Source organism: Periplaneta americana, chromosome 10 (assembly GCF_040183065.1).
Source record: "Periplaneta americana isolate PAMFEO1 chromosome 10, P.americana_PAMFEO1_priV1, whole genome shotgun sequence".
Taxonomy (NCBI): Eukaryota; Metazoa; Arthropoda; class Insecta; order Blattodea; family Blattidae; genus Periplaneta; species Periplaneta americana.
Window position 1 is genome coordinate 93775561 of NC_091126.1, and position 15471 is coordinate 93791031.

The window sequence follows — 15471 nt, forward strand, 5'->3', positions numbered from 1 at the left end:
TAGCAGAAACAGAAGTATCGCACTGGAAATATAAAGTGTATAGAAAGTGTGCCTGTGACAAGAGAACTATCAAGAGATAGCAAAAAGTGCAGTACACTTCAGCTATCAGCTCTCGAGGTAAGGTAGGCCAGCCACAGAAAAGGTAAGATATAGTACTATCAGTTCTAGAGTGGAGGATTTGTTTGCAATAGACTGACTACAAGAGGTGTGAAATAACCTCTACTATTGACATTTCGACCTTACGCTGGGCTTTTGATATGCTGATCACAGATCATAGGAAACTAGAGACCAAGCTCTGTTGAATATTGACGAATTGAATTCAGAAAATATGTGGGATAACATGTTAGAGCCAGAGATGTTGTTGAGGCTTGTTGTCTACAGAATGACTTTTGTGCTGTGTTCCCACCATCTATTTTATAGTCCGGATCAGCTTACTTAATACCCTAAGGGTGAAACTTAACCATTTTTCCCCCATTATTACATATGCTAGTGGATTATGGTGATTTTATATTTTGAAGGTTGAATTTTCTTTTGCCAACTTCGTTTCGAATTTCGATACTGAAAAATACTACAACTGGTAATGATTTTTTAACTGTTATGGTGGCAGCAGGAACGGCTGTTGTCGGCAGTGCAAATTCTGAAAATTCAAATTGTTCTAAATTTCTGAGCTGATTACTGGAAGCTAGTGAAATACGAACATACCAATAATTAATTAATATCAGTATTATATTAATACATAACAGTTTTATATGTTGCATTGCTTTGTGGTTACAATTTATGATTATAGTCAGATAAGTGTAAATAAATATAAAACATGGTGTGATATATGCATTTGGAACATTGACAGATAATGTGCACAGAGACAGCAATTATAACTAGAATAACAAAATTATTAGGAGTAAGTAAGTGTTCTTAAGCATACATTTCAAAGTGGCATTCGGTTTTCAGAGTTTGTATTAATCGTTTCATGTGATCAAACAAAATACATTTTTAGGTTAGGTCTCTTGAATTGTAAACTGTTTAGTCAAAGCAATGAATTTCATGTTGTCAGACAAAATGCATTTTAATATTAAATCATGTTAATGTACTAATTTTCAAGATAATGTGCGAGAGGTCCAGGAGGAAAATATGGGCCTACTCTTTCACAAATTATTGAAACATTTAGAAAACATCTCCTAACATAAAGATGAGATGTAGTGAATAATAAATAAGCAAGATCGTCATTGTTAATATCTAGCTTATTATTATTATTATTATTATTATTATTATTATTATTATTATTATTATTGTGATTTTACCCTCTTTGGTGAAATCTGGTATTAGTTGGCGACATTGAAGAGAGAGCCTCACTATATATGATTTGGTGCAGTGACATGTGGGTGAAAAGGGGCCTGGTGGGAGGAGAGAGAGGGGTGCAGGAGCAGGGACAGAGATCGAGAATTTTATTCTTCCTCTTTGACTTGCTGATGTCATGAATTGAAAGAAAAAGAGGAGAAGTCAGTTTTGCCATAACACCTCTGGTACCAGGAAACTTGCAGGAAAGAGGAAAATGTGTTTGTAGTCTTTTGTGACAGGAAGAATGCTTACTTTGCAAGTTGCAATTTTTTTTCCACCGTGAAATATTTAACCAAACTTCTCTACAAACAGGCACTAGGATTGAGATAAAAAAAAATACTAATTTCTTACAGTGTATGTGAAATGTCTTTATATACAATTTTAAGCTGCATAACAAAAGAATGCTTACTTTGCAAGTTGCAATTTTTTTTCCACCGTGAAATATTTAACCGAACTTCTCTGCAAACAGGCACTAGGATTGAGATATAAAAAAAAAAGTACTAATTTCTTACAGTGTATGTGAAATGTCTTTATATACAATTTTAGATATCACATGAAAATTTTATTGGGGGATTTCAATGCTAAAGTAGGACGGGAGGATATTTTTAGACCAACTATTGGAAAAGAGAGCCTACACGTAACTAGTAGTGAAAGTGGAGTTAGATTAGCCAACTTTGCCACATCGAAAAATTTAATTGTCAAAAGTACAACATTCCCCCATAAGGATATACATAAATATACTTGGACTTCTCCAGATGGATTGACACACAACCAAATAGATCACATTTTGATAGATAAACGGAGACATACTAGTATAGTAGACATTCGAACTTTCAGGGGTGCAGACTGTAATTCTGACCATTATTTGGTAATTGGAGAATTAAGAGAAAGACTCTCAGTAGCCAAGTGAGTAGAGCAACAAGTTAATATTACTAAATTCAATATTTTGAAATTAAAGGACGAGGAAACTAAGCAAAATTATCAGGTCGAAATTTCGAATAGGTTTGCCACTTTAGAAAATTCCCACGAAGTTGAGAAAGAATTAGATGTTAATAGTGTGTGGGAAAATGTCAGAAATAGTATCAAAATTACAGCTGAGCAGAGCATAAGTTATTATGAAACTAAGAAAAAGAAACCGTGGTTTGATGAAGATTGTTGCATCGTAGTAGAAAGAAGGAAACAGGCAAAATTGAAATTCTTACAGGATCCAGTTGAGGAGAAGAGAGATAATTATTTCAATGAAAGACGGTAAGCAAGTCGTACATTTAGGAATAAAAAGAGAGGTTACTTGAAGGAAAAACTGAATGAGGTGGAAAAAATAGTAAGAATAAAAACATTCGAGATTTATATAAGGGTATAAAGGAATTTAAGAACGGATATCAGCCAAGGGTAAACGTGATCAAGGATGAGAATGGTGACTTGCTTGCAGACAGTCCATCAATCCTAAACAGATGGAAAAACTATTTTGTGCAATTACTAAATGTACATAGGCCAAATAGAAATGATCGGGACGAAATTGAAATACAAACTGCTGAGCCATTTATACCCAAACCCACGCTTTCAGAAGTCGAAATTGCTATAGAAAATCTGAAAAAGTACAAGTCTCCAGGTATCGATCAAATTCCAGCAGAATTAATACAAGAGGGTGGAAGTGCATTACATAGCGAAATTTATAAACTTGTACTTGCTATTTGGGAAAAGGAAATTGTACCATAACAATGGAAGGAGTCCATAATTGTACCTATTTTTAAGAAGGGGGACAAGACTAACTGTAGTAACTTTCGAGGAATATCACTTTTGTTGACAGCGTACAAAATTTTGTCCAGTATTCTTTTGAGAAGATTAACTCCGTACATAGACGAAATTATTGGGGATCATCAGTGCGGTTTTAGGCATAATAGATCGACTATTGATCAGATTTTTGTATTCGACAGATAATGGAGAAAAAATGGGAGTATAAGGGTACAGTACATCAGTTATTCATAGATTTCAAAAAGGCGTATGACTCGGTTAAGAGGGAAGTATTATATGATATTCTTATTGAATTTGGTATTCCCAAGAAACTAGCTCGATTAATTAAAATGTGTCTCAGTGAAACATACAGCAGAGTCCGTATAGGTCAGTTTCTATCTGGTGCTTTTCCAATTCACTGCGGGCTAAAGCAGGGAGATGCACTATCACATTTACTTTTTATCTTTGCTCTAGAATATGCCATTAGGAAAGTTCAGGATAACAGGCAGGGTTTGGAATTGAACGGGTTACATCAGCTTCTTGTCTATGCGGATGACGTGAATATGTTAGGAAAAAACCCTCAAACGATTAGGGAAAACACGGAAATTTTACTTGAAGCAAGTAAAGCGATCGGTTTGGAAGTAAATCCCGAAAAGACAAAGTATATGATTATGTCTCGTGATGAGAATATTGTACGAAATGGAAATATAAAAATTGGAGATTTATCCTTCGAAGGGGTGGAAAAATTCAAATATCTTGGAGCAACAGTAACAAATATAAATGACACTCAGGAGTAAATTAAACGCAGAATAAATATGGGAAATGCATGTTATTATTCGGTTGAGAAGCTTTTATCATCTAGTCTCCTGTCAAAAAATCTGAAAGTTAGAATTTATAAAACAGTTATATTACCGGTTGTTCTGTATGGTTGTGAAACTTGGACTCTCAATCTGAGAGAGGAACATAGGTTAAGGGTGTTTGAGAATAAGGTGCTTAGAAAAATATTTGGGGCTAAGCGGGATGAAGTTACAGGAGAATGGAGAACATTACACAATGCAGAACTGCACGAATTGTATTCTTCACCTGACATAATTAGGAACATTAAATCCATACATTTGAGATGGGCAGGACATGTAGCACGTATGGGCGAATCCAGAAATGCATATAGAGTGTTAGTTGGGAGACCGGAGGGAAAAAGACCTTTGGGGAGGCCGAGACGTAGATGGGAAGATAATATTAAAATGGATTTGAGGGAGGTGGGATATGATGATAGAGACTGGATTAATCTTGCACAGGATAGGGACCGATGGCGAGCTTATGTGAGGGCGGCAATGAACCTTCGGGTTCCTTAAAAGCCATTTGTAAGTAAGTAAGTAACAAAAGCATATACATTTATTTAGATATGCCTATGATAAAGATTCTCTCTTGACAAAGTAATACTGTATTTCTTTTTTCTTTCCTTCATGTTATAATTCATTCATTCATAATGTTCTGCCCAAGGGCAGGTCTTTCACTGCAAACCCAGCATTCTCCAGTCTTTCCCATTTCCTGCCTTCCTCTTATTCTCTGCATATGATTCATATAGGCCTATTTTAATGTCGTCCATCATCTGATATCTTCTGCCCCGAACTTTTCTCCCATTCACCATTCCTTTCAGTGTATCCTTCAGAAGGCAGTTTCTTCTCAACCAGTGACCCAATCAATTCCTTTTTCTCTTTCTGATCAGTTTCAGCATCATTCTTTCTTCACCCACTCTTTCCAACACAGCTTCCTTCGTAGTAATGTCCATGTTTCTGCCCCATACATTCTACACTCCACACAAAGCACTTCACTAGTCTCTTCCTTAGTTCTTTCTTCAGAGGTCCGCAGAAGATGTTATAATGTAGCCTGTAAAATTTGTACAATTAACTCATGAAAGGAAATTTAACATGTAATTTTTTCTTTGTTCACATATAATATCTTGATCAAATGTGGTGAGTCACAAGTAGTACAATTTAAGGAGACATATTTCGATGACATAATTTGTTGCATTTCGTTATAAAAACCTTAAAGAAAAAATTATATTTTGATTAAAAATATTTATTTCTTAATATTTACAAAATTGCACTCTTTCAAGATTCCAGATACAGAAAAACTACTTTTGACTTCCTTGGTGTATAGAAATTTGTCTATAAACTATTGGATGAACCTTGTTCATATTTAGCATCTACGAGTGAATCCAACTGGAAGTAATATTCATGAAATGATTTTGACTAAAATTAGTGAGTGTTTTAAATGAACACAAAATTGTGGTTTACTCAAAGTCGGTGGTTGATGTTTTTAATATGAATTCTATTCTTACATGTGATCAAGTGTCAGAAGTCGTAGCCTGTATGTGCGTAAATACTTCTTTCTCGGATATATTAAATATGAACTCCTTAGGAAACAAAGCAAGTACAGTAGAACCTCTACTATCCATTGTAATGAAGGGGGTGGACTGAACAGGTAATCAAAAAAATTGGATAATCCATATCATAAAAGATTTTAATAAATTAGGTGCATAATAGTTTGGTCTACAATTTTGTGATTTCCTTGATGGTTTTGTGTTTAACTTGCTTTGTAGTGGATCAAGAGTTCACTAAAAGTTCGCTTGTCAATGACGGCTTCTGAAAACCAAGGGTTGTTGGTTGATTGTCTGTGGAAATACAAGAATAGTAGAAGTCTCATGTTGGAGATTTAGATATTTTATACACCTTATTCTTTTTATTATTATTATTATTATTATTATTATTATTATTATTATTATTATTATTAAATTGTTTTCAGTTGTACTCGTGTGCTTTGAAGCAACATTAACCACAGTTTCTCCTTTCTCAATCCTCTCAAATATTGTAATTTTTTTCGATAGTTAAAACAATACGTTTTATTTTGAAGACTGTGGAAAACATTTTGCATATAAGTTATATTTACAGCCACAAGAATAATAAGGATAAGGTATGAATGGTACACGGGTTTGTGAAAGTTCTTGGGGTAATTTCTTTGAAAGCAGGAAGTGACTATTTTACAAGTAACTATTTCTATTGCCGACAGCAAAGCATTCCTACTAAGTACGTATGTACTGTGTGAGGGTAAAGGTACTTTTGGAAAACTACCTAGAAACATATTGTACAGTACTTCATATTTTTTCTGCAGCAAATAAAAAGCTAGGAAAAGAAGTTGGATAATCCAACAATCAGTTAATAGGGTGACGGATAATCAGGGTTCTACTGTAGTGGCAAAGTTACACATTCGAAATGGGACTCAATTAGTATTGAATTCGACTATTCTATTTTAACCAGGATAATTATATTTATCAGAAGATTATTTACAATAGTTTTGAGAAACATTAAGATTTTAAATCGTGACTATACTCACTGTGCAATTATCTGTAATAAAATATCACTGTTTTATAATTCTCCCCGTTGTTACAAAAAGGAAAATGGTACTTTCGGAGCAGATTATTGTTGCTTATTTTCCAAGTAATTAATACAAAAATTCACCGTAAGCTTTCTTGAAATATAATTTTAAACTTAATAAAAGAGATGTGTAGGGAATATAAATATCAGGTTTTTACATGAAGGGAAACTCCGGAACATTTTGGAGTAACTAGTGGGGTTGGACAAGGGTATATTTTAGCCCCAACTCTCTTTGTTTTAGTATTGGATGATGTAATGAGGAAATCAATATATTGTGGAAGATGAGGTATAAGATGGAATCTGTATGAAAGGCTAAAAGACCTATAATATGCTGATGATATTTGTATCCTCTCTCGAAATTTTAAAGATATGATTGAGAAGGTATCTTGTTTAGAGACTGAAGCAGCTGAAGTCGGATTAAAAATCAATAGTTAAAAAACAAGGACATGCGAATCAATTCAAGAATTAGTACCAAAATACAAATAAATAAAGTAGATATAGAAACAGTTGAATTTATTTACCTAGTTACAAGCATTAAAAAGCAAACAGGACCTTTATATAGTATACAATATGGAAGAACAGAAATATATATATAAGAAAATAAGATTCGTATATTTAATAGCAATGTTAAGTCACTTTTTGCTTTATGGATGTGAAACCTGGAAAATAACTAACCAAATTATAAATAGATTACAGATATTCATGAACCGCTGCTTGAGAAGAATAATTGGTATAAGATGGCCTGAAGTAATAAGTAACTCTGCACTGTGGGAAGTTTGTGGTGGGAAACCAGTTGAAAAACAAATTAAAATGAGAAAGTAAAGGTGGATAAGACATATTATAAGGAAAGAAGATGAATCTAACGAGACTGGAATCCACAAGCAAGCAGAAAGTAGGAAAATCCAAGCATTCTTGAAAGGACAGTCATAGAGGAGGCAAAGAAATGTGGCAAGAGGTGGATCAGGTTAAAATGTTGGCAAGGAATCGATTTAGATGAAAGTGTTTCACAGATGCCATATGCTCCTGACAGAGTGAGAGGATATACTACTACTCACCAAATATTGCTATGGATCTGAACCCTGAGAAAGTGTGAGTTAAAGTGCCACCTCCGAAATTTATTAGCATAACACTGGATGGATCAGATAAAACAATGAAAAAATCAGCCCATTTTACGTGAGATGCGCACTTGACAGACTCGTTGGGAAGGTCAAAAATGCAACTCGACTACGCAACGGTAGTCTCCTCATCAAGACTATATCTCCAAAACAGAGTGAGATGCTGTTGAAAGCGAAGTTGCTGGAGTCTTACCCTATTAAAGTCGAACGGCACTCCTCTCTGAACACCACGCAAGGAGTTGTGCATACAGATTCTCTAGACAATATGTCTGATGACATCCAACTAGAACTGGCAACATATCTGACATCTGAACTTGAGTTTTTTTTGTTTCCCAAGTCTCTTCAGACGAATTTTGGGATTGTGCCAATTATAAGAGCCACGACTTGCTTCCTTCACAATTGTACAATCCTTCTTAACATAATTTCGTGTGTCATCTTCTCACCTTACATGACAGGCCGGCCATCTGTCTGAGAGGTAACACAACTAGCTGAGTGTCCTCCCTTTTATCGAGAGGAACTGCTAGAAAAGTGGGGACATCTAACAGATATATATAAGACTTCTATGGAAGGTAGCGACATGAAACTTAATAAATACTAGGCATTGGTTCTCAAAATTTGGCAGATATTTTGAATATTTTCTCTCTATAATGAAAAGAAATGTGTAAACACTGGCATATAAGTAAAAATTTAATTTATATTAATAATAACTTCCAACCATTTACTTGTCACTTTTTCTTTTTTTAATTCTTGAATTTTTATTGTTTTCAGCATCAGTTGCAGTCTTTGTCCGTCAGACGAATATCGTGTGGGTAGCTTTCATTGCCCTATTGTCTGTTTCTCATGTGTTGAAGTCACATGTTCTCCAACATAATGGCAGACTTTCTCCGAAGGTCTCACAATCTGTAAAATATTTGCAAGTGAGTACATCATTAAGGCTGTTAAATTCTTTTCTGCATTAATTTTTTGGAATCAAAATGTTACAACCTCATTTTATTAAGGCTTTATGTGAAATGTTATTGTGTTCAAAGGTGTTCGGGTATATACACCCATAATTTAAGTACTACAACTGTTTATTATATATATAATTCAACATTTCAGTGCTCGTATGGACTACTGTTGTAGCCCACTCTTTTCTGTATTGCTATGACATCTTTGCAAATCAGTCGGAAATATTTTCCTTTTGTGTACCTTTCCTGCACAGTTGTAACAATGCATCAGTGCTGTTATAGTTTATGACTTGACCAGATGTTCAGAGCGAGAGTGATTATTATTCCTTGAGCTACAACTTCAACTGTAGTCCACGCAAGTAAACCTGTGACATTATTTTTGAAGCTACTTCTCATAAATTTCATGTTTTAATTTTTAAACTTTGCATGCGTCATTAAAATAAATTAATTATGATCGACAGACAAATTCAGCAATGGTTGGCTGAATGTAATGAACAACAAATTAGTGAAAGTTCAAAGTGTCGACATAGTAACATTAATTTATATTCACTTGTTTTAATCTCTCTATCAAGAATATTATATATAATAATTTTCAGACAGTATGTAAAGTACTGTATGTGACAATTGAATAAAAGAATTTAAAAATGAAACAAATAGATTAAAGAATAAAATAAAATACATATAAAATTAAGAAATATAGCAAAAAAAACCAATTTAAAAAAAATTACAAGTTATAAACAGATTAAAATAAAGGCCAGAGACTAAGAGAAAGGCTTTAAAATAAAGGCCGGAGACTAAGAGAAAGGCATTAAAATAAAGGCCGGATACTAAAAGAAGGGCATTGAAATAAAGGCCAGACTAAGAGAAAGGGGTTAAAATAAAGGTCAGAGACTAAGAGAAAGGCATTAAAATAAAGGCTGGAGACAAAAAAAAAGGCAGAAAATAGAAAAGATTGGAGAATGCTGAGTTTGCAATGAAAGACCTGCCCTTGGGCAAAAATGTATGAATGAATGGATTGTATTTTTGAATCTACTTCGTATTTCATAGCAATTAGGTAGATATACAATAAGAAAGAACATTTCTGATCTTACGGAACAAGAACTTGCTTGGAAAATGAATGAACACTTTTCCATGAAAGACAGAATTGTCTCTTCGAGATGTAGTATTTGTATTTGTCACCTCTGTAAACATTTGATTGTGAAGTTTCAAATTCCAATAGAAAGAAGCAAACATTTCGCGAGAAAAGTAACATTTAAAACTGGATGTTGAAACACATTCCTTTCGAAAAATTTTATCATCTTTAAGGAAGCATTAAATAGTGAAACATCAATAAGGAAAATTTAAAAGAATGCTTCTTATTGGAAATGTAATGCAATCCAGTAGTATGAGGAAATATTATTTCCCTTCTGTTATTTTCTTTTAATACAGTAGAGGAGTAGTTATAAATATTATTATTAATTACTAGGGCTAGGATTTATGTGTGTAATTACATATTCTATTACCTCAATCTGCCCATCTTTACAAGTCTTTACGAATTGTGTTACTAGGATCAATATACTGAAATATCATTTTACATATTTGCCGCATATTACATATTATTGCTTGATATTACATAAAACTACATATTTGGGGTTCTAGATCATCTTCACTCCTCTCAAGTAAAATATCGGCAATATTTAAGTTGGCAGAGCTGACTTTTCTTGGAAAGGGAATCCGGTCGAGATGACACTTGCAAACCTGCACTCATTCTTTCTTTCCCTGTCTCTGTCTAAAACTCAATGGAACCTAAGGTATTGTTTCTTAATCCTTTGAACAAGAGAAGTGCTGTATGTTGCTTTTAACCAGTTTCACCCCTTCTAATATACATTCCTAACACTGCAGTAGTGTTTTGTCATTTCATCTAATTTCAGTAAATGAGTAGCTATAGTATTAAGTGTAAAGTAAGTAAGTTTAAGCCACTGGCGTGGCTCAGTCAGTTAAGGGTGCTTGCCTGCTGGTCTGAAGTTGCGCTCGGGCGTGGGTTTGATCCCCGCTTGGGCTAATTACCTGGTTGGGTTTTTTTCCGAAGTTTTCCCCAACTGTAAGGTGAATGCCAGGTAATCTATGGCGAATCCTCGGCCTCATCTCGCCAAATACCATCTCGCTATCACCAATCTCATCGACGCTAAATTACCTAGTAGTTGATACAGCATCATTAAATAACCAACTAAAAAATAAGTAAGTTTGTTTGTGAAAACATACTTGTTTCAATTACTTGTGATTGTTCCTATAGTGTTGGCACTATGTCCGAAACTAAAATATTGGGTGATGATGGACGAAGCATTTACTATGGACGGAAAGGTGGTGTTATGTTAAGTGTGTGATAGGAAAATTGGATACACAATGAAATCACAGTTAGAACAACATATAAGTAGTACTTTATACTTTAGAACAAACAATTACATTTACCCAAAAAACAAGTACTTCTTACTCGATTGCAACAATCTTCCAGTGGAAGAAGTGAATTTTTCAAAGACATGTGTCGTGTTCTCGTAGTTGCGAACATTCCATGGTACAAGATCCAGTTTCCTGAATATTGCTCATTCGTAGAAAATTACACTTCCCATCTGGGATCTGCAAGCATGAGTGACATCACGCAGTGGGTAGAAGCAGTATTGTAAGTATATGCTCGTGCATGCGCACTCTCTGTTTTACAGACGAAGCTAACTGCTGCTATGCTTTCAGATTCCAGGTGACTAGTGTACTGTGGTCGACAAATTCCTGACGATTCGACACTCAGAACTAACTCGATTTTTGTTATCAAGAGAGCCTAAAAGAGGTGCTTGCCAAGATAGGTAGTTTCCACATGTGGATAGCCGTTGACAAAACAATGGATGTGACTGGATGCTACATTGCCAATGTCATCATTGGAAAACTTGACCCAAAGAAACTCTCCGAATCATTCCTGACCTGCTGTAAAGTTCTGGAACATAGCAATCACAAAACCATTGCACGCTTTGTGAATGCTGGACTTATAGTGCTATGGCCCAAGAGTGTTCAAGACGAAAAGGTGCTTGTATTATACTCTGATGCTGCGGTGTATATGCTGAAAGAAACTACTGCATTAAAGATATTCTATTATAATTATAATCCATTTCACCTGTGTAACTGACGGACTTCGAGTTGCTGAAAAAGTGCGAAGTAACTGTCCTGAAATCAATAAGCTCATTTCGACAATAAAGTTTTTGTTAAAACTGTACAGAGTGTACAGTGGTGCAATGTTACAAAATCAATTACCCAACATCCCCTTACCTCCTGATCTAATTCTAACAAGGTGGGGTACTTGGCTAGAGGTTGAGAATTTGTACAATGACAATTTCGGAGAAGTAAAATGCGTAGTAAATTCATTTCCGAAAAAATCGTCCATTTCTGTGCGTGATTCGCAACAGTTGTTTGATGGACCGAGACTAGGATGCTTCATTGCATACATTGATAGCAATTTCGGTTTTATTGCTTGGAGTATAAAGAAGTTAGAGTCTGTTGGACTTTCTCTACAAGAGTCGTTGGATATTGTCGAGGATGTCAAGAGGAGATTTAGTGTTGTACAGGGAGATATTGGACAGAAAGTACTGAATAAATTCTATGTAGTTATGGAAAGAAATCCAGGATATTCAACTTTCATCACAGTCTGCAATATCCTGAACGGAGAAGAACAAGATCCTCCTGCAGATATCGTTCCAGGAAAATTTAATCTCTTGAAATTTGCTCCAGCAACGTCCTGCAACATACAGAGGTGATTTTCAGCATATAAACAGATACTATCTGATCAGCGACATTCAATGACCCCCGAGAATCTCGAAAAATACTTAGCACTCCACTGCGCAACAAAATAATGTAAGAAAAATAATTTCACATTCTCAATGCATGCTATAACTCGATTTAATCTTTTTTGCAAGCAGAATAATTGAAGAAGACAATGTGTGGCATGTATTAAGAACTGCAATACAAACCTAATGTGAACCTTCCTGTTTTCAATATTATAAATTTTTCTGATATTACATATTTCAATATATATTTTGTCTTTTTTTTGTTACATTAATAATAATAATAATAATAATAATAATAATAGTAATAATAATAATAATAATAATAATTATAGTGGCTTTATTTAACCTGGCAGAGTTAAGGCTGTAAGGCCTTCTCTTACACTCAACCAGGATTAAAACTTGGTTACATAGTTGAACATACAACTGGATCGGAATTAAGTAATTAGGTAAATAATGAGATCAGAAGAGGTAGTAACATAACAATTTACCTCATAAAATAAAAATAAACATAATGGAATACATATTAATGTTGGTAGAATCAAATATGAATCACACAAAAACAGAAGCCGATAATTCATTTAAAAATGTACACAGTAAAAATACAAATAAACATATTGGAATATATATTTGTATTAGATTACTAGTGAGTAGGATTCATATAATTAAACCAGAAACCAACAATTGAATAAAATGTACACATTAAAAAAATAGACTAATAATAAAATAATAATAAAAAACAACACAGTAGGGATACATATTGGTGTTAAGTGATAAATAAACACGATTTACATGATTACACAATAAAAATAAGAAACATAAAATAAAAATAAATACAGAGGAATACATTGCATTAAATATTTGAAATGTTTTAGGTCTGGCAACTCATCATAAGATATTTTTCTAATTTACATTTAAAATAAATTAAAGTCGGCAGCCCTTGACTTCAGGTGGCAGAGAATTCCAGTGACGACAAGTAGCAACTGTGAAAGATGAATAAAGAGATGATGTGTGGAGTGGTATTTCTAGTGTGTTATCATATTGTGACCGAGTACTTAAGTTATGATATCGAGAAAGATTGTGGAATCGGACAAATAAGTAAGAGGGAGAAGAGGTGTACAAAATTCGGTATAAGAGAGAAAGGGAATGTAACTTTCGCCTCTCATTTAACCTGAGCCACAATAATTTATCGAAAGAAGGCGAAATGTGATCATAGTACGTAAATATATACATATTTCACACCTTGATATTACATAAAATTCCTAGCATTATTAATTACAGTATCGTGGAGCTAAATAAGTTAACTCAGTGTATTAGACACCATAAGAATCTTAAAATGACTAAAGCTTCTGATGATGTGTATGTCTATGACAAAACTTTGAGTGATTATGAAAAAACAATACTATGAAATTTCTTAAAAAAATAAATTATAAAAACTACACCTGGAATAGAAATTAGCAAATGTCTTGAACACACAGAATACATGTTGGATAAGAATGCTCCATGCCATCTTTCTATATGATGAATTCAAAAGATATTGGAAAATGTTTATAACAGAGGTGTTTGATTAGCTTGCAATACTGTATTACTCTCCATTCTCTTTTACATTCTCAAGAGCCATGACAACATATATTGAAACCGAATTGTTGAGGGCAATGTACAAAGTACTAGTAACTGTGAAGAATCGGAAGTAACATTAACAGCTGATAAAATGATCAAAGTCACAATGCTAATTTTCAATTTTGCACGTTTTCTGAATTTGTAATTTACAACAAACTAGGCAATATGTGTGTAGGCACACACACACACACACACACACACACACACACACACAGTCAAAATAATTATATAGGTAATTTAAATTGAATTTAATTAAACAAAAACCAACTCAATTTGGATATTGAAGGAGGCTTAAAAGCTTAAATTCAGACTTAATTTCATATTAGGTTTCACCCTCTCACCCTCCACTTTGAAATTTCAAATAGTACCCCTATCTTGTGATATCTAAATTTGAAAAAGTTATTCAATTGTTCATACATCTCATTCATTTGTTGTCACATCTTTTGTTTCCTGTTCTCGCCTGGAAACCTGAAACCATTTAAATTTTAACAAATACAAAATAATTCATTTGGTTGGAGGATGGAAACACAGTTTATTTTGGATAATTTTCTAAATTCAATTGATTGAATTTACTAAATTAAATGTTCAAAATTTGCTCCATTTTGTAATTACACCTCCACATATGCAGAACACATCACAAATGCTAACCACACCTACAGAGACATCAACACACATGAAAATACTACACATCCAACCAAAAAGCCAGAAACTAAACACAATAGAACAATATGAAATATACAGACACACAAAAACACACCCCTATGAAATTCTCAACACACAACTCAATTTCAGAACACACACACTTTTTGACTCCACTTTACACCACACGAACACACCCTCACAGGAAACAAAACAAGAGGTGCCAAGACCAGCAATGACCAGTTCTGAAGATGACCCATAATAGGTCGAAACATGTAAACAAGGTACGTTACAATTTAACACAAGAAAGTCTTTTCATACATATTCCAAAGTGATACAGTGTTAAACGTTGTGTAATCAAGATGTATTATATTTACTCTTTAATACCAAGAAATAAAAAATAATAAAAAGCCATTACTATTCATCCCAGCATTTCTATTCATCCATTCTATAGATTAAACCTTGCTTGCTAATGATAAAACAGAAACAAAATATCAGTAATCATAATATAATTACCGTATAATGTACTTTAGAGCAATGCGATAAATTCAGCAAAATTAATACTTTTCACTAGAAATTAGTAATTTTATAGGATAATGTAGTAGCACAAAACAATTTCAACTGTTTATAAATCTAAATCCCACGCAGTAAAATTACAATGAAATAAGCCAACCAGTAATTCAGATAGGTTCAAAACTGTCGCAATAATATGGCATGGTGTGTATATGGGTTTCTTTCAAATTATATGCATTTTTTTTTTGCAATAAACATCACACCTCGAGGCTCGAACTCATACGGTCTCTTACTGACATTCTGAAAACTTATACCCCTTTTCATGCGATTTAGT

General features: G+C 33.8%; 1 protein-coding gene across 2 annotated transcripts in view; it reads left to right on the forward strand.

The window, feature by feature from the left end:
- Alg10 (alpha-1,2-glucosyltransferase Alg10) overlaps nt 1–15471 on the forward strand; it is a 33259-nt gene that overhangs the window by 13264 nt on the left and 4524 nt on the right. For both annotated transcript variants that reach the window (XM_069837937.1, XM_069837938.1), the window contains exon 4: nt 8384–8532. In XM_069837937.1, coding sequence (XP_069694038.1) covers nt 8384–8532 — 149 coding nt within the window. The remainder of the gene's footprint in view (nt 1–8383; nt 8533–15471) is intronic.